At 37.0% G+C, this 26,268-nt stretch overlaps 1 protein-coding gene across 1 annotated transcript; it reads right to left on the reverse strand.

Moving 5' to 3' along the window:
- Nucleotides 1–360: 360 nt before the first annotated feature.
- Nucleotides 361–23,585, reverse strand: LOC129717739 (uncharacterized). Its single transcript, XM_055667862.1, has 2 exons — nt 22,648–23,585; nt 361–498 (listed from the first exon to the last, which is right to left on the reverse strand). The coding sequence occupies exon 1, from the start codon at nt 23,183–23,185 to the stop codon at nt 22,841–22,843; it is 345 nt and encodes a 114-aa protein (XP_055523837.1). The 5' UTR covers nt 23,186–23,585; the 3' UTR covers nt 361–498; nt 22,648–22,840.
- Between the last annotated feature and the right edge of the window lie 2,683 nt (nt 23,586–26,268).

A 26,268-nucleotide genomic window follows, 5' to 3' on the forward strand; every position in this document is an offset into this window, starting at 1 on the left:
CGCACTCTTGCAAACGTACCCCGTTTTATGATTTCCGGTTCGCGTTGGTCGAACAGTTCTGTCATGGCTTCAAGACCCTTCCGAGCGGCGCACTGCAAGGCGCTCTGCATCACCGGTTTCCGTTTGCGTTTGGAAGAGCTTTTGCTAGCTGCGGTACCGTTCCGGTCCGACTTGTGATTACTGTGGCCTGCTTTGCGCCGTTTGGTTGACACTTTTAATTTCATTCGCTTCGGTTCCGGCTGCTGACTGCCGATGCCGTACAGGTCAGTGAAGGGACGTGGGAGGTTGGCGCGGTCTTCGTCGTCTTTGTCGCTGGAATCAGGGCTTAATAGCTGCACTGGGGTTATCAATTGGTCGTCGTCGTTGTCGTTGTGGTCACCGTTATTGTCATTGCGAAAGATGTTGGTACTGGAAGCGGTCAATGCTTCCGTACGGCAGCACGGTCCGAGTGTAATGGCATAGATGAATATGGTGATTGAGGTCAGGAGAATGACACAACTGCGGGTAATGAGAGAAACGAAAAAGAAATTAGCAAAGCGGTAATTTATTCATACGGGTGCTGGTTGACTTATTTTCGCTCTATATTACGCTTGATTGCCGCTGGTTGGGTGCACCAGGAAAGAAAACAAAGCCACTTAACTTTCGCTTTCTATCGGTGCGAGTAACTCTGGGAACTAATGGCGTGAAAAAATTAAATAACAAATTGATGCATGACGCAACGAAATTAGTAGCCAATTATTGTGGGGGCCCTTTTTACAAATTATGTGGTCGTATTTTGGTCCTAAACCACATGCTGTTTTTCACTTTACGATAAAGGACTTTTTCCACTAGCACGGCAACAGAAAAACACCTTGTGATTGAACGCTCAGCATAATTAGTCTTATATTTTACATTCCGATCAAGAGCAATTTGTTCAGAGTTCAGAGTCTGAATCCTGATCAAACACAACACAAGTCCAAAAAGTACCTATATCAGATTAGATTGCACTTGTTTAAAATAAAGAATAGAGTTGAATAAAAAAAAGAAGTTATTATTTGGGTGATAAATATGATAATTCAAGAAAGTTACAGACACAGTATTACATAATTTGTATTGATCATTGGTAAAAGCGAACAAATGAAAGATTCTAGCGTTGAACCATTGAGCGTCACGAACTTTAAGCTTTTACGACATAGTTAGGAGTATCAAAATTCACAGGAACGGTTGAAAATTTATTTTTCCTGTTAGAGCACAAGGGTTTTTTTTTTTCGATTTTGTCGACAATTTGTCAACACAGGTTTGACAAAGTTTCGAAAGTGCATAAAGTCTTCAGAGACTTAAGTAAGATTTTTCCGTAAGCATACGTAGAAGCAACAAACCCGGTCAGCAATTAGTCTGCGGTCTCTGACGCTTTTTCGAGCTCGCTAGGGGCATCGAAATCCACGAAATTTCTTAGTTTTAGCACAAGGGCAGAACCTGTGTAGATCACTGCAACGTTATGTACTGATTTACACGTTATCAGAAAATTAACCAAGATTTACAATGATATTGAAGAACGCCTAGGCGATGATTTTTTTAAAATATTTCCGAAACCGATTATTGCATAGCCACAATATTTCGTGTTTAAAAATTCCTTCCAGTAGAGGAAATTAATTTTTTTTTGTTCATCTATAATTTATTTGACACGACACAAATACAATTTAATGTTTAACGGCGCCAATTACTTTCTTAGCTTACTTTCTAAAGTATCTTAATAACTAAAAGCAAATTTTTTATCCTCGCTGCCGACTACGAGCTGAAACTAAATGTAACTTAAAGCTATAATATTTTGCATTAAAAGCACTGGTGTACTGTATGATGGTTTTCATTGCCATAGGTAAGCACATGTTCCGCTGCTGGGCCAAGATATTACGGACTGGCATATTGGGTTGTCTCTCTCGGGCCTTGAGAGTATCGTGCGGGTCTGATTGCTGTTTCCGGATCCGGGGTCTTAACGTGTTCTTGTCGTTAGGCTGGATGCAGGCGGAAGAGAGGAAATTAATATTCTATTGAGAAGTTCGCAATTGTAAGACATTACGAAAGGCTCCCCATTTTGGCACGATTGCTTACAACGGTAGGAACAACGCGAATATTTCACCTCTTGCATCGCTGTTCGCGGGTGCATTTTCCCATGACGTCGATATGCGAGCAAATGAGCGAAAGTACAATTGAAACACCGTTTTCAATTACCTTGCAGCAGACTTTGTGCAGCACCCTTGTTGGCTATTTACTCAGCAGACCAATTTGTTATACGCAACTGGAAGTGGGGTGGTACTATTTAATTGTTACTCAGCCTTCATTGAATGCTAGTCAGGTCAGAAGTAGATACAGGATTCAATGATTGTTCCGAAGAGCGCTCAATCGAGAACTCTTTGTATGGAACCTTCCAAAAGCTAATGCCATTTGACAACCCTAACTCACAAACCGTCGGTCGTCGTCGTACGCATGACAAGAGATGCTAGCGCAAGAAGCTAATTAAAACAAATAAAAAAGTGTTGGATAATTGCGGCGCTGCCGCGGGGAATCGGGATTCGCTGTCGGCACTGACCGACTACGCGATTGTTTGTAAACACTCTGTCCGGCCTGGCGTCAAGTCGTGAAGCATTGATTATTACATTTTCATTTGGTGTTTTTGCTTGTTTCAGGTTCCTGCAAGAGTTTTAGAGCTAATACGCGAATGAGCTCCTTTCTCTCTTTCTAGATGGCGGGTGTAGGGGACAGCCAATCGACGATAGACGGGCAGTTGACCACGTACTGACGTGAGTCGTTAAATTATATTTTACTGCTAACAGCTGAAAGGAAAACCGTATTTCAATTTATTGTTCGCTATAGTTTTAATTCATTGACCGCTCTTGAACGAACTGAGTATATAGCACTATTGTTATGTGAGTTTCCTTGGATTAAATTATATCAATTGATCATGGATTTTTACGCGATTAGCGAACTGGAGCCGAACATTCCGCATTTAATTTTTTGAACATTCCGTCTTTTAATAGATTTATTTATTATTGATCACTTTGAGTAAATTTCTGGTTTTCAATAAACTTATTCAGCATATTATTTGTTGATATGGCATTGTTTTAAGGTGGTGACTTTATTAATTTTTTTAAAGATTTGATAGGGTAGGAAACCTGTTTAAAGCAACACCTTTTTAAAGCAGCTTAAGCAGCTACAAACATAAGTATATTCACTTGTTCACTATCTTAAATTATGTCAGCACTTGTTTTCAGATAATAAATATGATTTTGCAAACTTCAACAATTTCCAAACGAAGAACACTATTTCAATCACCCCGAACATATTTTAAGCCGTTGTGTGATTTTTTTCGATTGATTTCTATTGAAAGATTTCTCTGTGATGAACGGTATTTCATATATTCGTAAGACAGCAGGTTAAGCAGACTTTTTGTGTGCATCACTGAAATTGTCGATATTGATCAAAATTCAAGAGAGTTTGAGGCCGGTTTTCTTCAGCATATTTAAATAGGAGCCACTGATTAAGCCGTTCCTCACCCTATATTGACAAAGTTTTTTTAGGAGAGGCTCTGGCAGCAAGGCTATCGTCAGCATGTGTGAATTCTCTGCTGAGTAAAAGTTTACATTTCAGGTGTTTTTGCATCAGTTTCTTCTGCAGTAACTAGTGTGTTTGTTGTGGGTGATGACTACAAGCTATAGAGCCGCTCGAATATGAACAATTTCAATGGAATCAGTAAGATAAGTACAAATTAATTGTTTAGATTTTGTTATGCGTTGATATTCGAGCTCATACCCAGTAAAAAATATTTGACACCATATCTTACGCCGACTGGAAGTGCAGGAAAATTTCGCGTGTGTGGACTTCAATATCGGTTTTTTTCCTGCTGTTTTTTCGATTTCCGTCATACATTATGCTTTTGCTTACGAAGATAAATGACATTTTCCGTACATGCACTGGCAAACGTGTATAGCCCGTTTTTCGAACTACTAGGGTAGGAAACACGGTATTTGCTGTTCAATGTTTTCTGTTAAAATTTCATACATGCATTGAGTTCTAAAACGTTTCGTAAAATGGTCTATAGCCGTGTAGGGTCGTTTCTGTTTCGCTCAACCTGTGAATCGTCGAATCTCGGTGCTCCGATTTTCCAATTTTTGCCCATAACGTTCGTGGTTGTGGTAGATGCATGAGTTTGTGGATGATCTGTTTGGATGACTTTATGCGGTGAATGGTTGTAGAAAAAAGCGACACGTTCTTTTTTCGTTTTTCGAATCCGTTATAACTTTTTTTTGCGTATTCTACGTTGAAAATTTGAAAATTTCAGCTATGGAAGGTAGTCGACCGAGATCTTCTAATACTTCATGATGTATTTTATAATTCATTTTTATTAATATCACATTGTATGTACATTAGCATATCTATATTGTTTGGATCAGGCTTGTTAATACGATATGTTATCGTCGATAATCGTCATCGCCGACACCGATAACGTCTGCTATCGTTACAAATAAACAACAATAACAAATCTGGTCATTGAATAATGCACAGTGAGAAGCAATTACCACTCCAAGTCGTTCTTTCAGTTGATTCATTGTGCATCTTGAATGGCTCGGATTCCTCACGCAGTAGCAACCATTGATATTTACAGTCAGAACTAAGTCAAGCTAAGCTATATTGACAATGTTTTTTATGCGTGGTACACAAATTACGTAATACTATAAAATCTAGATTTCAGACCCCCTTTTCCATGTGTACCAATAAGTAAGGGGCCATCCACATCCCACGTGGACAGCTTGGTGGGGGGTTGTGGAATGTCCACGGTCCTTACAAAAGAAAAAAGAATTTATATGGGCATTTGTCCACGGGTAATAAAAATCTGTCCACATGGTATGTGGATGGCCCCTAACACAAACTCAACCTTTACTCTCTCGAACAAAAAAAAAAAAAAAAAACAGATATTTCAACCAATTTCTCCGGACAATAGCTTAAAATGAAAAAAAAATCGACTGCAGACGCCATTTTCAAATTCAAGATGGAAACTTCAGGTTTCTGGAAAACAGCCAAAAAAGGCCGAATACCATCTAGTATAGGTATTTCCGGAATCAGAATAATACCCAGAGACCAGAAATTGACTCCCCATGGCATTTTTAAATACAAGATGGCGACTTCCGGTTTTTGTAAAACGACCGAATGTGACCAAATACCACCCAATATGGGTATTTCCGGAGTCGTGATAATTCACAGAAGCCAAAAGTCGACCTGAGACGCCATTTTGAATTCTAAGCTGGCGACTTACGGTGTCTGGAAATCAGCGGAACATGACCGAACACTAATATAGGTATTTCCGGAACCAGAATGACACTCAGAGGCCAGAAATTGTCTTCCCATGGCATTTTTAAATCCAAGGTGGCGACTTTCGCTTTCTGGAAAACAACCGAAAGTGACCAAATATCACCCAGTAGGGATATTTCTTTTTTTTTTTTAAGGAGGGAATTTGTTTGTAGCTTAAGTATTTATGATAAATATTAGTAAATAATGAGTATGTGTGTCCAATCACAAATGGTGACTTCTCAACACTGTAAGAAATTTGTAATTTTAATTGTTAGGATTTGTTTGCTTTCGCAATTAGGACTCTCATTCGTAGGGATTTAAACCTACTTGTCAGAAAAGGGGAAATAAACTTACAACTAACTTAATTGCTAACTTATTGGCTATAAAGAGAGCATATCGTAGCAATTGAGGATTGCAACGATTTTTGTCGAAAATTGTTAATAATTTTATTTGACATAGTTTCTAATGGTTCAACACCAGTAAGTCTATGTAATTCGAGTGTACCAAACAAAGGAGGACGCTTCAAAATCATTTTTAGAATTTTATTCTGAATCCTTTGGAGCGTTTTCTTCCTTGTTGAACAGCAACTTGACCAGATCGGTACAGCATAAAGCATTGCTGGTCTAAAAATTTGTTTGTAAATCAAAAGTTTGTTCTTTAAACAAAGTTTAGAATTCCTGTTAATGAGAGGATATAAACATCTCGTATATTTGATGCACTTGGCTTGTATACTCTCAATGTGCTCTTTGAAAATAAGTTTTTTATCATTAATTAGTCCCAAGTACTTAACCTTGTCAGACCAACGTAAAATAACCCCATTCATCTTGACAACGTGATTATTATTTGGCTTGAGGAAAGAAGCCCTAGGCTTATGCGGAAAAATTATCATTTGAGTTTTAGAAGCATTGGGAGAGATTTTTCACTTTTGCAAATAGGAAGAAAAAATATCTAAACTTTTCTGCAATCGACTGCATATGACACGAAGACTTTTTCCTTTTACGGAAATGCTTGTGTCATCGCAGAACAATGACTTTGTGCATTGGAGGCAAATCAGCAAGATCTGAAGTGAATATATTGTACAGGACTGGACCCAAGACTGAACCTTGAGGCACACCTGCTCTGACAGGAAATCTATCAGATTTTGAATTCTGATAGACAACCTGAAGAGTTCGTTCAGTAAGATAATTTTTTAAAATTTTGATTGGGAAAATTGGAAAATTAAAAGTTTGCAATTTCGCAATCAAATCTTTATGCCAAACACTGTCGAATGCTTTTTCTATGTCGAAAAGAGCAGCTCCAGTGGAATAACCTTCAGATTTGTTAGCTCGTATCATATTAGTAACTCTGAGCAATTGATGAGTAGTGGAATGCCCATGGCGAAATCCAAACTGTTCATCTGCAAAAATTGAATTTTCGTTAATGTGTGACATCATTCTGTTAAGAATAATTCTCTCAAACAGTTTACTTATCGAAGAAAGCAAACTGATTGGTCGACAACTTGAAACTTCAGCTGGGTTCTTATCCGGTTTTAAAATTGGAGTAATTTTTGCATTTTTCCATAATTTGGGAAAATATGCAATTTTGAAGCAGCAATTGAAAATTTTCACTAAAAATTCCATTGTGCTCTCAGGGAGATGTTTGATTAGTATATTAAAGATTCCATCGTCGCTAGGTGTTTTCATATTTTTGAAATTTTTAATAATTGATTTAATCTCATTCAAGTTTGTTTCAATTATTTCTGCAGGTAAAAAAATCTGGGAAGAAATTAAATCAAATTGACGTGTGACTTCATTTTCAATTGGACTCACAAAATTCAAATTTGAGTTATGAACACTCTCAAACTGCTGAGCAAGTCTTTGGGCCTTTTGTTCATTGGATACAAGAAAACGTTCACCATCTTTCAAAACTGGAATAGGCTTTGAAGGTTTCTTAAGAATCTTCGACAGCTTCCAAAAAGGGTTTGAATATGGTTTCAATTTTTCAACTTTAGTTTCAAAATTTTGATTTCTCAGAAGAGTAAATCTATGTTTAATCTCGTTCTGTAACTCTTTATAAATAGTTTTAAAAACAAAGTCACGAGAACGTTGATATTGACGTATGCGGACATTTTTCAAACGAATTAGAAGTTGAAGATTTTCGTCAATTATTGGTGAATCAAATTTCACTTGAGCCTTTGGAACAGAATAATTCCTGGCATCAACAATTGCATATTTAATGCTTCCAAAGCGGAATCAATATTCACTTCGTTTTGCAAATCAAGCTCATTATTGAAATTTCTCTCAATATGAGTTTTGTATCTTTCCCAATTAGCCTTGTTATAATTAAAAACAGAGCTCATAGGGTTTAAAACTGATTCATGTGATAAAGAAAAAGTGATTGGAAGATGATCAGAATCAAAGTCAGCATGTGTGATCAAATCACTACATACATGACTTTGATCTGTTAGCACCAAATCAATTGTTGAAGGGTTTTTTACAGAAGAAAAGCATGTAGGACTATTCGGAGACAAAATAGAATAGTATCCTGAAGAACAATCATTGAATAAAATTTTGCCATTGGAATTACTTTGAGAATTATTCCATGAACGATGTTTAGCGTTAAAATCGCCGATTATGAAAAATTTCGAACGATTTCTGGTGAGTTTTTGTAAATCACCTTTAAAATAATTTTTGTGCTCGCGTGTGCATTGAAATGGTAAATATGCTGCGGCAATAAATAAACTCCCAAGTTCAGTTTGAACTTCAATTCCCAAAGTTTCAATAACTTTCGTCTCAAGGGGGAAGAGCACGATGTTTGATTCGGCGATGAATAACAATTGCAACTCCACCGCCGGAACCCTGAATCCTATCATATCTATAAACCACTTAATTGGGATCATATTTTAATTTTATGTTAGGTTTCAAAAATGTTTCAGTAATAATTGCAATATGCACATTATTTACTGTTAAAAAATTAAAAAGTTCATTCTCATTGGCCTTTAATGAGCGAGCATTCCAATTTAATATTTCAATTGTTTTATTTAAAATCACTGCTAAATTTTAAATTAGAAACAATTTTAATAGTAAAATTTGTGCCTATTTGAATGGCTTCAAACATTGATTTTGCCTGCAACATGGCGTTCATAAGATCGAACATTGCCAAGGATATTTCCGGAATCGCAATGATTCACAGAAGCCAAAAGTGAAACTGAGACGCCATTTTGAATTCTCATTCTAAGGCTACTTCTGGTTTCTTTTCTTAGAAACAGCCTAAAATGATTAAATATCACCGTTATCGGATTGATGCAATCCAACATGCATGCTAAACATCTGTCCAAGACCGCCATGTTGAAATCCTGTTTCTGTGCGACGTTTTTATTTGTACGACTGTTTTTGTGCGAGTTTGTTTTTTGTGCGGTATATGAAAAAGGACCATATCTGACGAGATTTTCAGCAATTTAGTGAAATGAATTTGAACGCATCACATACCTAAGTATTGCGTCAGCCAATTACTATTTGAGCCAGTTTACGTAGGACAAGTCACGTATTGCTAGCCTGCAAAGGATAGCGGTTGGAAAGAATAGTATGTTTGAAAAAGTTACGTTTATCAATCAGATGTTTAATAATGTTATCATAGGTATTTTCTAAATCAGAATCATCAAGTTTCGAGTTATTTTTAAATGAAATTTTTTTCTATGCGGTCTCTATCCACCGCATAAAAAAAGATTCTTTCAACAATGTTGTGAAAACATTGTTTCATAGCTACACGTGATGATTTCAAATAATTTTTTTACGCGCTTAATTTTGTGCGGTCCCTATCCCGGGCACATAAACAGGTTTGACTGTATTAACTATGTCTTAGAAAAACATGAAATTTCAAAATCTCGTGTCTCATTTTTTTTGACGGATGGATGGATTCTGAGCTAGCGTTCTTGCTCGAAGACTTTTTGACTCTCAGAGAATCGATTGAAAATAATAAGATATAACCCCATGTCCTGACGATTCATGCATTTTCAAGACAAAGAGTGAAACTTTAACCGCTTTGAGGCACGGCTTCCGGAATTCCGGTAGTAAAGGCTAGGTTAATCTTTAAGATATTTCCCAGGGACTTGTAATACATAGGTTATGCAGAGGAAATAACGACCACTCGGAATTAAATCTGTGGCTTGATGTAATAACAAATTCTACTTAAACCCAACCCGAAACGACCAATTTTTTTTCCCAGTTCTTCTCTAGCTTTTTATTCCTTGGTTTTATCTCTGACTTTCATAGTTACCAAGAAAAGATTACTTCATGGCTTTGTTTTTTGTTGTTGCCTACTTATTTCGTGATCACGAGATCGTCGTTGTTTCTCTCGTGGGAAACAAGGTGTCTAGTATCAGCACTTTTTCCATCGTAGACATTTTGAAAAAATATTGCATCAAATGTCTGGCTGTCTGTCTATTCTCCCACATTCATATTCCTACCACAGACAAACAGACGTGCCACTCGATGACGATTTCATCGACCAGAAAAATAACGATAATTTTGAAATTGTGCTTAGTGAGCAATAATGCCACTTGTGTCGCTATAAACAAGCGTGTACATTCTTTATCAAAGACAAAAACCGTCAGTGATGCCGCTGGTGTTGATTCAAGCAAGCGCGCACACCCATTAGCAAAGACGAAAACCGTTTTACGAAAATAAGTAGTAGTAGGCGATAAGCTCACATGGTGGCACATGAGTGTAGTGAGTGTTTTGAATAAGGACGAAGATTTTTCAGGATTTTTCTTCGAAGAGGTACGTCTGTTTGTCTGTGTTCCTACTACAACCGTTACAACGCGGCAAACCACTGTTGTTTAATCCCGCTTTGCCACATGATAGTCATTGATTTTGTTACTCTCTCTCTCTCAACCTGCTGCTCTCTTCAATATTCTCAAAATTTACATTTTTTATCAAAAACAAGAAAGTTATGGCTACGCCACTGAATACAACAAACAGTCTTAAGTTGTTCTACGTAGATCTTGCGATCGTTGCTTTACATACAACTCTTCTGTTTTTTTTTTATAGTCATTTGAAGCAAAGACTCCTCTGTTTCATTTTGACAACACGCTGATTTAGTACACTCACGTTTTGGAGAGAAGAATATGTTTTGTTCTTGTTGATCAAATTTCTTCGAAACACAAATTTCATCGAGGGTGCGCTAACTACTATCGCTTTTTTGTATCATTTCACGCATCATCACTAGTTTTTCAATAACAAAACAGGAAGTTTCGTCGATGGTCTAATCTTTAAACCGCAACGCTGGCTCCTGACCGTTGCAGGTATAGATGAAGCCTAGAAGTTTCTTGCTTGTGATATTAACTTTGCAATCGAATGTCTCGAATATGGGTATCAAATACCTGATAATTGTTGTCGTTGATGATTCTAGCATTCAGAGACCAGATTTTTTTTCACTTATGCTCCGTTAAGATACTACAGCTTCGGTGCCTCGCAATCCTCACACTTCTTAGTTGTTAAGAAGTGCCTTGAAAAGTAATTAATATCATATACAAGGTTTACCATCACCAAAGCCATCCCAAACCGTTCAGATGATAACAAACGGTTTGGGATGGGTGAAGTGAAGTGAAGCCATTCAAAAATCTACAACACCAGGAGGTTCTCATCGCTCCGTTTTAACATTAACTGGCCATGCCAGTTGAATCGTTTTTTACCAACTGACTTTCTACTGACGGTCTGGTTTTTGATACTGCTTTGACTGTCAGTCAAAGTCACTCACACCAAAACTGTCACTGTGAAGTCAATGTAAGACTGTCAGAAAACTAATCAGCCATCGTTACAAAGTCTCAAGCGCTTTATTGAAGACAATAACGTGAAACCCAGAGTTCTGGCCTCTGGATCTAAATGTATTTGTACATTAAGATTACATCACTGTAATTAATATTAGTTGACCAGAAGACTTTCTTTGGTACAAATTGGTTTACGATATTTGTTATGAGGAAGTCTTTGAACATCCGGAGGAATGTACATCGTTACTAAATTACTTGCTTGAAGTAAACTTTCACCGAATGTAATTGGCAACGTCGCTTAATCATTGAAGCACAATGGCACGAGAAATAACCGAACGAAAGCTCTTTCTGAGCCCTTGAATATTGCAGTAAGTCGGTCACCGGTGCTAGTGGAATAGCTTTCATCAGTGATTTTCTCGGAACTCTTCACTTATTTGCTCAGTTGGTAGTACAAGTTGATGAACTTCTAAGTTAACAATATAAGAATTCACCGGAAGTATGCCATTATTGTTGCTACCGCAACTACTGTCAGTTACACAATGTATAAGCACTTCTATATTCCAAGCAATCTACATCACTCAACACTCGTTAGAAAACATAGAGAGGCTTGAATAAACCAAAGTTTAACGACCGTTTTCTGCACACCACGAGCCAAGCCTCTGTTACTTGGCGTGTTTGAACTTGACTTTGGCTGCGAAGTAACTGACCCACAGCATCCAATTTCCATTCAACGTTACCTCTCCACTCATATCTCTACGGCGCTTGGGTATCAGTTCCTGTTTTTAATGTACCTCTTGCGCGATTTAATGAGAATGTATCTCTGCCAATCTCAGCCAATGCGCGACTGACGCCAGCGATCGCAGGTACCATCATCTCCGTCGTCGTCGTCGTCTTCACCGGTGGCGGCGTTCCATTGACCGTCATGAGATGCCGAACGCCCGGGGCACCGGATCGCGCAATGATTGCTCGGTGTTCTCGTATCCTCTGCCACAACCCGGCACGCGATCATCAGCTATTTGCGAATCGACAGAACACGCTCCAGCCTGCTAACTGCCGGAGCGGCCTCCGACACACGCCCAGCATAGCACCGCCCGCTAAGAGCCCATTGAGAAATCATAAAGGCCAAAGAAGCATTGGCAGCGTTGCCAACCTTCCAGTTTTTACTGGATATCTCCAGTTTTTTTGAAAATCGTCAGCGAAACAGCTGAAGGTTGAATATTTACAGTTTTTTAAAAATTGTTCCAGTTTTATCCAGTTTTCTGTTCATCAACACATTTTTTGAACTCATTACCATTACATGTATGGTCTTTTTAGTATTTTGTGCATTCATGCGCCTCGGTTGTAAGATTTTATTCGAAATTTACTCAATTTCAAGTACGCCAGTGACTATAATCTCCACGTGTAAACAATTTTCTTTCAGCCTTTTTGGTTACATGCAATAATACGGTGCAGCATTTTTGAACCGAAAATCAAATAAATTTATGTAAAAGCTTCAAATTTATATATACAGTTTTCTCCAGTTTTTTATTTTGAATTCTTCCAGCTTTTTATAAAAAAAGGTTGGCATCGCTGAGCATTGGTGATTAAGGAACGAAAAATCAAACACCGCCATTGCGGACAGCGCGTGTCTGTTTTCTACATATGCTCTTCCACTTCCTTTCTACGGTTGTTTCTATTAGTGTCAACTTTCTTCGCTTTTGCTAGGGGAGGCAATTTTGGGCTCTCTTCGACTAATAATAACCTCATAGTGATTTTATTTTACCTCTATTGATTTACTCCAAAGACTGCGTTAGGTTGATTTATTGTGTCTCGCTAGCTCTCTTTTGTAACAAGTTCTTCAATCGCTTAGTGATTTTGACATTTTGACGTAGGACTACGTCTCCCAGAAAGATCAACTACATAGAGATGTAAAATAAAAATCTAAAAACGTAAAAAGTGAAAAATATGTCCAATATCAAACGTTAATATGTCGGTTAGTTCTCAATGGATTTTTCTCATTCGTGCAATAGTCGATTGAAAAACCAACTATGCTTCCACCCAAATGCAGAAAACTTTTATTAGATTATTCGAAATGTTGTACTAAACGCAGAATTCGCTTAATACCTACTTTCCCAAGCACGATCGACAGAATTATATACTTAATAATCTGGGAAGGTACTATTTGGCCTATACAAGAGCTCCTGTTTAAACCAGTAATATTAGTTCTGGATAACAACTATGGAAGTTCTTACTTAGCAGCAATAGTAGTGGCAGCAGCAGTGGCAGCGGAAAGCAACAGTGGTAGCTGCAGTGGATATCAGCAGCGATAGTGGCAGGGCCAGCTGGTACAGCGGCACTTCTTTTAGTAAAAATCTGCCTTTGTGCGGTAGTGAGCGGCATCAGTATACATCAGCCGGCACTTCTCCCAATGAAAAGTTGCCGTGTTTTGACAACACACCAACGTTTTGGGATGCTGAAGATTATTAACATTGATGATGATATAAGATAGTCTATCGTAATCTTAGTGTCTATCATTCAAGGAATTATGAATTAATAAAGAATTAATGCTCCTGATCATTTCGAATCGTCTTCTGTAATTATCAAATCTAACAAGTATCAGTTGAAAATCTTGTGAATACAATACGATTTTTTTTAATGCAGGGCTTGATATAGATGCACTAAACCGTTGTGGAGCCATTTTCCAAAGTGTTGCTCTCGAACACTGAAATCATACAGTAGCCAACGGTAACCAACGCAACATTGATTTTATTCCGGACATCGATAACCATAGCATTTTACTTCCTATTATTGGCGAAAATGAAACGCTGCAACTTCTTTTTGATAAAACCTCTAGTCTTGGTCTTAATCAAATAAATCATGTGAAAAATGGACAAAATTGTTATCTAGATCTGTTAATGTCCAACATTAGTGAAGACTTTTGTGTGACGAATTTATTACAACCATTATGGAAGAACGAAGTTTATCATACAGCAATAGAGTTTTCTTTATTTGTGCATATGAATAAAAGACCTGACGAATATGAATTCGAAGATGTTTTTGACTTTCAGTCAGCAAACTATGATGAATTAAAACATAAACTAAATAGTATCAACTGGCAAGATGTATTGTTTGAAGACGGAAACGTCGATTCGGCTATAGAAAATTTTTATAACATATTATCTGATTTATTTATTAGCGAAATACCATTGAAAAGAATAAGACGTCATGGCAATTCCAAATACCCAGTCTGGTACAATAGACAAATTAAAAACTTAAAAAACAAAAAACAAAAAGCACATAAATAATACAAAACTCATAAAAATCGTGATGCTTTAACAACTTATCTTAACATTTGCGGCGAATTAAACGATGCCATTAGTAACGCGTTTGAAGAGTTCACATTAAAGACTGAGCTTGAAATCAAATCCTGTCCAAAAACTTTTTTCAAATATGTTAAATCAAAGTTAAAATCTGAAAATTTTCCTTCAAAAATGCAACTGCATGACAAAGTTGAAGAGAACCCGGCATACATCTCTGATCTATTTGCTGATTTTTTTCAACAAAATTATACTTTCTCCGAATCTGATCGTGACTATACATTCTTCACCAACTTTCCTGAGTTTCCCAACTATTTCAATATTGAACATGTCAGCGCACGCGAAATTGAAGATACTTTAAAAGCTCTGGATGCGTCTAAAGATCCGGGACCAGACGGAATTCCGCCAGCATTCATGAAACATTTAGCTAAAGAGCTAACTTCCCCACTGTTCTTGATTTTCAATATGTCGCTGGAATCCGGTTGCTTCCCGAAATTCTGAAAAAAACTCATATCTAGTGCCTGTGTTCAAATCTGGTAAAAAAACCGACATTAGCAACTATCGAGGCATAGCCATTCTTTCCTGTATACCTAAGCTTTTTGAAGCAATAATAAACAAAAAGTTATTCCACCAAATAAAAAATAGAATTACCCCAACGCAACACGGCTTTTTCAAAGGGCGCTCAACTAACTTACTCGAGTTTATTAACTTCTCTTTGAACGCAATGGATAAAGGTAATTATGTTGAAACCTTATATACTGACTTCAGTAAAGCTTTCGATCGCATTGATATACCCCTGCTTCTCTTCAAGTTACGAAAAATTGGAATTCATCCACAATTACTCAAATGGATTGAATCGTATTTGACAGATCGTCAACAAACAGTCAAATTTAAAGGTAGAATATCGAAACCTATTCAGGTAACCTCAGGAGTTCCTTAAGGCTCTCACTTGGGCCCTCTACTGTTTATATTTTTTGTAAACGACATTTCCTTTATTCTAAAACATGTAAAAATTCTTATTTATGCCGACGATATTCAACTTTTCATTGAAATTAAAAACGCTGATGATGTAAATATTTTTCGTAACCAGATAAAATATTTTTACATTTGGTGTAAAAAAAGCCTTCTTCAGCTAAACGTTAAAAAATGTAGTTCGATGGCTTTTGGCAGAAAAAGAAACATGCCAAGCAATATGATTTCCTTAGGAGATCAGGTAGTAGAGAAAAGTGAACGAGTTAGGGACCTAGGAGTCATACTCGACTCAAAATTAACATTCACTGATCAATACAATACAATTATTAATAAGGCTAGTAACATGCTCAGTTTTATAAAACGTTTCTGCTATAATTTCCAAGATCCATACACAATAAAAACACTTCATAATTCCTATGTCAGGTCACTTTTAGAATACTGTAGCATTGTATGGTCTCCGTTTTCTGCAACACATGTAAACAGAATAGAATCAGTGCAAAAACAATTCCTGTTATATGCACTTCGTAATCTACGATGGACGTCATTTCCCCTGCCATCATATGACGAACGCTGCAGACTTATTGACATCCAATCATTAAAAGCCCGTCGTGAATTCGCAATGATGTCATTTGTTAACGATATCGTATCTCAACGTGTCGATTCACCCGAAATATTATCAAAACTCAATCTTTATGTACCTTCTAGAAATTTACGAACTCGGACTTTGTTTTCTTTAAATCATCAACGAAACAATTATGCTAAATACGGGCCAATCAATCAAATGATGTTAGTGTATAACCAACACTGTGAAACAATTGACTTTTCTATGTCGAGAACTAAATTAAAACAATATTTCAACTCAACGCGCAATTTAAATCGATAGAAAACATTCATTGTAATAATCCGTCAAGTGAAGAAATTATTATTCAATTATGTATAAACTCTTTTTTCTGCTCCCACTAGTATAAATAGCATATAGCATGTAAGTTAGTTTTAAACATATGCAGTCTACTTTTGTTTGACGAAATAAATAAATAAATAAATAAATAAATTGTGTTCTAAATATTTCAACTTTATATGACATAAATGTTAAATCTGGCTGTTAAGAGAGGTGTTTTGCTTTCATTCAGTGTTCGGTTGGATACAACTAGAAACTGTTGAACTCATGACGTAGTTCTTTCGACAAACTTTCAAATGCAAATAGTCTGGTTTGCAACCTTTCGAGAAATTTGGACTCAAAATATGGCTATTTTCAGCGAAAAACTAGAAATATCTTGACAACAAATGGAAATATCAAACCAATGTATTCTACAAAAATGCGAGGTCTAGCAAAATGAATAAAATCTTAGAACATCTTGAACGACGATTACAGAAAAAGTTATGGACCAAAAACTAAGTTTGAGGGGTGTTCCTCGAAAAACTCTATTTTTTCATATCAGACGTACAGATAGAAGAATACCGCGTTCAGCAATTAATTTTCTTATAAATTTTCCTACAACTTTGCTGAAGAAAGCAAACTGGTATTTTGAAAAATTAGAAAAAATATTTTTTTCTAATTTTTCAAAACTGCTAGGGGAATTGATCAAAAAACCGAAAACGTCAAAATAAAGGCCTCGTTATATGAAAAAAAAAATTGCTGAAGTCACTGGATACATAAAATCAATATTTCACAGGCAAATCTAAAACGATCACGATTTTTCGAGTTTAGACCCCTTTTTTTAGCCAAGATTTAACTTTCACATTAAATATTCAACATTACAACTTACTACCACTAACAACAATTTAATCTTTAAAGTACGCATCTCAAATTTTCGAAAAAATAAAATTAAATTGATCAAAGTTGCAAAACAGTTTTTTTACACGAAAATGCTAAGTTATTGCGGCCTTATTGACACAAAAAAAAATTCTATAGGACGCTGCATATATCAATAACTATAAATAACATTCCTTCAAATAATGCTCATTTATTCACTCACAAATATGCAGGGTGTTGGCTGTCGGTCAGTTGTGTTTTGTTTTATAATGCGCAATGAAGCATTTTCGGTAAGTCGTAGTAAAATGGTTTTTGGCCGCCCGTGCACAATATACAAACGTCTGAAATAGTGTGGGGCTAAGTGAGAATTTTTTTGTTAAAACCATCAAAAGGTACAAGAAGAAATTCTTTTCGGAGGACCGCTCCGGTCGGCCACATCTACATGGACACCGGAAGTCGTTAAAGTTGAGAGGGAGCGTTTCCGGCGAAAAAGGCAACGTTCAGTTGGTCACGAGTTCACTTTTTTGATGAAAAACTGAAGTACCTATACAGTCCCTCTACAATTATGGGTCAGTCAACGTGTGGTCTGAATGTTCAAAAATGGATATAAAATCGCAAATATTATCAACTACGAATGTTTTACTATCTATCTCTGTGTTCTGATGTGTACTTTCGATCAACAATTAGTTTCACTGCAGTTGATGCGTGTCAATCGGTTGGGAAGAAAAATATCACTTACATGGCAAAAGACACAATTATGGGTCACTTTTGGCATGCAACATCATTTAGTCTATAATATCGTCAAAATACATAATGCAAGTTATTTTATTGTTGTAAAAGCTGGATAATAAGTTATTTTATTCAGTCTTGATGCATTATCACGTAAAAGTAATAACAATAGTCAAAATATGGACTGACCCACAATTGTGCACCATTACTACAGTTATGGGTCACTTCACTTATCGCACCGAGCACAGTTATAATTTTTAGGGACATTTTCAACTTTAAATCATTTTAATCGTACACGAAAAGTTGGATGGTGCGAAACCAGTACAAAATTGTGCGTTTTAGCGCAATTGTCGATGTAGTTTGGAACCAGTACAATGATTGCGTGTTGGGCATAACGCAATTACTGCTCTAGCGTTTTTTCAATGTATTTGGCAGCTCCAAACTAATACACCTAAAAAGTTTCAACTGGTATCAAGCAGCATTGCAAAGCGAGCGCGAAGCAAAACCTTTCTCCTCCTTTCTGCTTGAGAACGAGACATATGCTACGCTGTCTCGCTCATTTCGTAAAGCGACGATAGTCATCGCCTTGCGCGTCACAGTCCGAACCGAAAGAGAAGTGAAAGAGCAACCTGCAAATTATATGTGACGTGTCTATTCTCGTCGCACGTACATAGAAATTCTATGAGCGAGAGAGAAATTTCTCTCGTCGCTTGAGAAAAAAGCGCGTGCACAGGATGACAAATAATAATTATTCACAATTTACAAATGCTGCCATAAAAAATCAGCAACGCTTTTGTGGCTTTGTGGAATGGAGGGTTTTCGGTGAAGCTAGCGTTTATTACAAAATGTTGTGAACAGAATTTTGCTTCGTTATTTTTTGCAAATCATTCAATGGTACTTTTAAATGATCAAAACCATCGAGATAAATTGATCGAGTATTATAGCTATATAAATCTAGTGAGTTCACAAGTTGTTGTTCGCTGCTTGCACTGCTCCATGAGTAGCAGTCACTAATACATTCGATGTGGAAATAAAGTGTCAGTATATGATACATATTCTGATTTTTATCTATGTCAATGTATTCGCAGTACAACAGCTGATTTATCATTTTCACACATTTATTGTGCGGTTTTAGTGCAAAATTTGTACGAATCGGGAAGTACAATGATTGCACAACCCGATCAGAAGAGCGTAACTAAAAAATTACAAAACTCTATCAACGCGAGATATAAATAACATATTTTGATACAATTTTGTATTTTTATAATAACAAAACCTGAAATGAAGTAGTTCTGAAACGAAAAGTAGTTTGGAGGGCAGTTAACGAGCGAGCCCAGCCTCTACTGGTTTTTATCGTCAAAGGCGTCAAAGTAAATGCTGTTTATTATAAAACGGAAGTTTTGGAGAAAATTGTTGCCACGAGTTTCGAAATTTAGGGGATTATTTGACAGATTTTCGGAATGAATAAATGGCTGCCAAGCTCCCCAGATCAGAACCCAATGAAATTTTTTGACTGGTCCTACATGATGTCGAAGCTTGCTAATTACAAGATCTCCAACTTAGAACAGTTATCGAGAAAAGTTGGGATGATATAACTATTAAATCCGTGCGAGTTTGAAGTTGCTGAAGCTAACTAAGACCGGTGTTAAATCTTGCTGTAGATGCTTATTATAAGTACTCTCAATATGGAAATTGTATCCGAATTAATTGAACATGGTTTACTGTTAAAGTCTCTGGCACCGCAGTGGTTAGATTATAGGGTAACGGACCCATAAATCGCCACTTTTATTAAAGACAAGCAAGTTGAACGTGATCCATTTCAATCTGTTACTTCGACAATGTACAGTATTTACTGTATACTACTCAATAAACATTGCGTTACATATTCGGGTTGCACCACAGCCAAAATAACTTATCTAGTCATGTTAAATAGAAATTTTCTGATGGGTGCTCAAGCCCCTAAATTCGCCACCCGAAATCCTAATTTCGCCAACCCAAAGACCCATTTTTCGCCACCTTCGAAACAGGACGGAAATGCAAATAATACTCGATCGTTAAGCTATTTGAAAAAATTCTGTTGCTGCCTAAATGTTATAAGACAGCTGTAGAATGAAACTAATCAATGATGTTATGCAATAGACTGGTCAGCAATGAGAAGCATTTATTTTATTTTACATTAGCTGAGTATCAAGCTTTACTCGGAATTCAATATATGGTGGTTTTGAAAATATTCTATTTTATGTTGAACTTATATTTTCAAACACATTTTGTCAGTCAGGGGGCAATTTGTATAAAACTTTACAACAAGATAATTTATAGAACACGCCGTTTCATGTCTTTTAATTTATTGTGTGTACAAAATGTAAAAAAATGTACAAATGTAACAAAAATATGTGACGCAAGGAAATTTTTCAAGAACATTAGTTTTTCTTTGGAACTACACGTCTTACTTTTGCCAATGTTGTCTTTTTTTCTTGCTTCTCTTTCTTCCTTTGTTCTTTCTTCTTCGCTTGCTCTTTTTTCTTCAAATCCTTTTCGAGTTTGCGTTCTTCTCGAATTCGCTTCCTGTCTTCCTTCTCTTATTCGAGACGTCTCTTCTCCACCTCCTTCTGAGAATATTCATGAACAAATTCATCTGATGTTAAAACGTGATACCGTTTGGACCTGTATTCCCTTTTGTTTTCTCTTTGAAGAGTGGGCGGCATCTTCAAGTAATCTTTTAATACCTGATTGAGTGGGTCAGGGCGCTGTTTTGGGGCATTTTGGCATAAAGCACTGATTCCTTAGCAGTCAATGAATTTGCCTCATGTTGTGTTCCACAGACGCCGCTTACAGGTAGCTCAGTTATGTCTGCTTGAATTTCCATTGCATCAAAAACCATTGTGCTGCCTTCACCCTCTAGGTTACTTCTCTCGATTGCTTCGACTGCCTCTGGCATTGTCTCTCTCAGAACCTGAAAGATAGTAAAGAGTGCTTTTTCGTCTGGGTTGTCGAAAATGACGAAATCACTCTTGAACTTTTTTATTTTTGACGTTCCGACCACAGAAACACATTGCTCCAAAGCCTTTTTGGCTTTGTGATAATCATCCATAGTGAGTGAAACATTTTCATTTGCCGATGTGTCACTAAAGAGTATTTCACCTTGTTCCTCATTATCTGCTGACGTTGCCATGCACTTGGAAAAATCAATTACATTCTAACCTCATGGGTACAGTCCTAAAGCTCTAAAACACTGTATGAAAGTTCATCTGGCGAATTTAGGGTCGAGCGCATAATATGGGATCAAAATTTCGCCAGTTATATTTGGGTATAAAATTACAGTAGTTTCATGAAATTTGAATTATATGAACATGAAAACCAAGCAATAACAGTGTAATTAAAAGTACTTTCACAAAGTTTTCAATAAACTGAATGTTTTATGGCAACTTTTCCACTAAGTTTTTTTTGCCATCTGTTATGGTTTGGCAGAAAATTTTGCTCTTTACATGACAACGTTATTTCGATCATAATTTTAGAAGACATTTTGTAATAATAAAATATTTTTGTTAGTGCGTTCAAGCACAGAAAACATTGCCAATTTTTATAGTATTGAATATAATCATGAGCCGTAACTACATCAAGTTTAAATTTAACAAGATTCACTGATTGGCGAAAAATGGGGGGCTGGCGATTTTTGGGGTTCTTACCCTACACGACATCGGCTACCTGAGTTGCATACCACGACGTTGTGCAGCTGTGTTCACAAAATATCGGAAAGGCTTTTTACCATATCTATATTGCTGGTCTATCTAATACCCGTATAAAAATGGCTGATCGATTTTGTAAGAGTTGTTTTCAATCGTTTCGCGACGCGAGATTATTCATGGTAACTACTGAAAATCAATTTATTAAAAAAAAGCCTCACCAGATTTTTTGTCAAAAGTTAGAAAATTTTGATTTTTCAACATATAAGTAATCGTATTTCAATCGACGATAATAGCTTTTCAGCCATACATTTTTGATTTTCTAAAACTTAAACCCGTATCACAACATCACATTTGTTCTCAAAATCTGCATTCCGCAAAGTTAGTTTTGCAGATTGCTGTATTCATATACGGATGGAGTTTCAAACAACTGCTTCATAATCGCGTCATACCGTTACCTCGAAGGGTTAGCGAGCTGGTGCAGTGTAAATTCAGCCAAATCTTTGCATCCGTTGAGAACATTTATGTATCATGCGCAACACCCCGGAATGCACCGTCTCAGCGTACATAAGGAAATGGAATTTGTGCAGCTTGTATTGGTTTGATTATTTTGTGTTTATTTTTTCGCTGCTCTCGAAGTAGGCACGAACCTCGGAGAACATAAACAATACCCATGTCTGATCGCAGGACGGACATACCAAGTAATGGCCGCACAAAGTCTAGGTCAATGTCAAAGAGTGAACATTTTGAAAGCTCGCCTGGGCTATTTACGCTACATACTATCGTGGCTCTCCTTTGTGCCGATTGGTTGTTCAGCATGGGTTTTACCCAAAGCGTCAGACTTCAGCAGAGCTTTGACTTATTTATCGCTCAGTATATTTTACCATGAACGGTGCCTTCGAGAAAGCTTTTAATGCGGTCATGTCATGCGTCGTGCGAAATGGTGAAAATTTACTTACGATCTCTTACGAAAATTTACTTACTATGCACCATAATCAACTCATCGATTGTGAGTTGTGCTTGATTATGGTGCACAGTAAAAATAGTTTTAAAAAACGTATTGCATAAATAGTTCACTATTCTTGTTTTTCTTTGTGGAAGGTGGCACCCTTCTTAAACAAAACACCACATTTGGTGTAGCCTCACCTGATCAGCTCAATGATGTAGTTCTGCGTGTCGGCTGTTACAAATGTTGTACCCAATAAATGATAGCATATAATGAATTAATAACTAGTTTGAATAAAAGTTGATAACATTGAAGATATGCAAGCTCCGGTTGAACAACAACAAAAAAAAATCTTCCGTTTGCTTGAAAACACCACCACTAGAGCACTGCCTACTACTGCCGACGCCCGGCTCTGGTGACCTGATTTCGTTCGGCTTGTTCTTTCTCGCGAAGTTCTTTGATCGCTCCGACACTACCCCACATAACCTTGGCCGTCACCTGAGTAGCACCGGTACCGGAACCCGGCCCTTGGGGTGCGCCACCGCCACCACCACCGACTGTGGCTTCATTGTTTCTACCGTTGCTGGCATTCCGGGTTCGCACAGGATGCTCAGCTGGGGTCCTAGCGGAACTGGCTCGGCTGCCACGAGTTCCGTGAGCGTTAGCCGCGTACGTTGCGTTTACATAGTTGTTATTCTGATCCTTTTCGCGTTCACAATTCTTGCACTGGTAAGACATTTTCTGCAGCAAACTTCGGAATGATTGAGCTCACAGTCTTATGCAACACACCACCGCCGCGTATGTGATGCTATTGGCAGAATATCGCGATCGGTTTTTTCGAGTTTCGTCTCCCAGATGCAAGTGCGCATTCAAGTCGTGTGAACCCAAAAATGCTGCATGAACCACTACCACAACAGTAACACTATATATACTCGACGTCGTCGTTGTCGTCGTCGTCGTTGTTGTTCGGCGCGATCAGCAGTTTTTTCCAGTTTATTTGTTGCGAAGGGAGCGTCTTAAGCTGGAAAGTAATATCAGCAAGGAGCACCAAAACCTTCCTCTGGTCACAAAAAAAAACAACAATAAACTATCTTCAACAACCATGTACCGAATCAGAATTTCGCAGCCTGTTGTCCGCCAGGCGGATCTATCGGGTTGTGAGAGTGTGCTCGGCTCCGGGTTCTCATTCGCGATCTCGTGCGATCGCGATGCAGACAGGTGTGCGTCCGTCTTCTCCTTGCTTGCGGTTGCTCTTGGAATCACCTGTTTGATCGTTCAATGCTTTGTTCGCCTATGTAGGCATATTCGTACTTACGTATACTTACCACACAACTCTGCAAAGACTGTGACGCGGTGGTATGCGTTTGACCAAGATTACGCGACTGGTGGGTCGTTGAACTTTGGCACTACTTTGGGGAAAGCTTTTCCAATGTGTGCCTCTCTTCTGCTTTCTGTGCTGCAAGCAATGTTTACGCTGCTGCCAAGAGTCAAAACAAATCGATTCTCACTGGGAAAAAGCTTTCGTTGCTAACTCGGCAGGGTTGAATCACAACAGTGCTGTTGAATATAGTAAAGCTGAAGATTTCTTTGTAGTTTCAGTAATTTGTTTTTCTACTCTATTTATTCACTTCTGTTCGAGCGTCTTGATAGAATATTTTCACTACACATTACACTTTTTATCTATTTCTCTATTACAGATTTGAATTTTCAGAACAGCTAGAGTTATTCATAATGGGTTAGTATGGTTTAGGCTGTGCGAGTTTTAACTATCCGCACAATCAGTGTTTACATTTAGCATAGGCTTGACAAGTTAAGATCCTGTGTATTTGTACTCTGAATCTTAGTCTCTCAAGCGTCATTTAAGTCAGTTTATTAACTTTCGTAGAAATCTTGTTCAATCTTTATTTACCGCTTCTCAGTTCTCTTAACTGAGTCGTACGCCGTCTGAAAATCTGCAAATACATCATGAATCTGTATGTTGTCTTCCCAGAATTCATGTGGTATTTTTCACAGAGTTCACATTTGATTTGTAGTGGAGTGACTCTCTCGAAAGCCAGCTTGGTCTTTACTAACAGAGAACTCCGTTGATGACCTCAACCCGAAAAAAAAGAGTAGAAAAGAGCACTTTGTAATCAGAATTGAATAACATAATGCTTCAATCAGTACAACAATCATTATTTTAGGACAAATGAGACACTGCAATTATTTCTTCGGCATTTCTTCATTAAACCAGATCCAGGTCTTCCATTTTTTTCTGCTTTCCATTAGCTGTTTTACCCGCCTCCTGTGTTGGCTACACAGCTTGAAAAAGCAACAGTCGGTTAGCCAGCGAGTATCCTTCTGACGCGTTGAATCACCGCCACGGTGGGCATGCGACTCCTGACCTGGTTCTTCTTGTCTGTCAGTCCGCATCAAACCAGTTGGTACACTGACTTCCTGCTACACTCGTCATACCTATTTCTTTCTTGCAAATTATCGATCTGAAGAAGGATTCATCATTTGAATGTCTCTCGGTGTGCTTCCGAACAGGCATTCCCCTGGCCATGGTAAGGTTTATCAATCTTATGCCGTAATCATTTGTCAACATATGAATGATATGTCACCCAGTGTTGCACAATCGTCCAGAAACCGAACTTAGAGAGAATTTGAATGTATAGTTCGATAGTAATATTCGAGAGAATTATTTTCTTCTACAAAGTTGTTACATATGGTGAAGCGCCTGATTTTTATATTATTAAAATTTTATCTTTTGTAGATAGAGAGATTGTTTGCTCTGTTGTAGCGTTGTAGTCCAGATTATATTAGGCAACTTCGCAGAAAAAGTTTAATTCTATCTTTAAGAATAACCGAAAAGACATTTTTCTACTTGACCGCTTTGAATTCAATTTTCACATCAAAACTGTCTTCGGGCGAGTTCTAGAGTTTTCAAAGACGAACATTTGGAAAAGTTGAAATCATAAATATCTCAATCCTATTCAAAGTTATTGATGTTTTTTATTAAAATGCTTTTTATAAAAATTTGTTTGTCGGTTTTTTCTGGGGCCAACAAAAAAAAATCTCTTGGACTCATTTTGAACAGAACCTAAACCTATTGGGAAAAAATCGAAAAAAAAAATTATTTTTCTTCTTCTGCTTCTGGTCGGAACTGGCAGTTGTCAGCTCCATTTGTTTTGGCCCAGTATCTTTGACTATATGGCCAAAAATTCATTTTTTAATTTATTTTTCATTTTTGAGTGAAATAAATTTGAACATATGATAAAATTTATAATTTTACATTTTCCGAAAATCTGCGTACTTTTACATATGATTTCTCGGTATTTTTTAAACTAGAAATAACTATCTTTTATTTGAAACAAACAGATCAAGAATCGTTCAACTCATTCGACAGTTATAAATTTTTAAAATAAAATAAATCGAAAAAACATTTTTATAGTCACCCTCTATTAGTACGGCTGTTTTCAGATTGAATTTACTCAAATATGCAAAAGTAATATATTTTTACAATTTTCTCCATATGTGCAATCAAATGTGCCCTTCCAAACAAGTCCAAGAGATATCTTTTATGGGCCAAACATAAAAAAGAACGACAAACAAATGGAAAGGGCGTTTTTTGATGAACAACGTCAATATGAATATGAATACAGATAATAAAGATTCCACCATTGCAAAATATTAGTTTTAATGTGAAAATTTAAATAAAAAAGTTAGAGTTTTTTTTTTTCAATATAAATCGATAATTTTTAAAGATAGCAAAAGTTAGACTTCTGATTTCATCGAAAGTTTGACATTATAATAAGCGCTTCACCGTATGAAACAACTTT

Source organism: Wyeomyia smithii, chromosome 1, assembly GCF_029784165.1.
Source record: "Wyeomyia smithii strain HCP4-BCI-WySm-NY-G18 chromosome 1, ASM2978416v1, whole genome shotgun sequence".
Classification (NCBI taxonomy): domain Eukaryota; kingdom Metazoa; phylum Arthropoda; class Insecta; order Diptera; family Culicidae; genus Wyeomyia; species Wyeomyia smithii.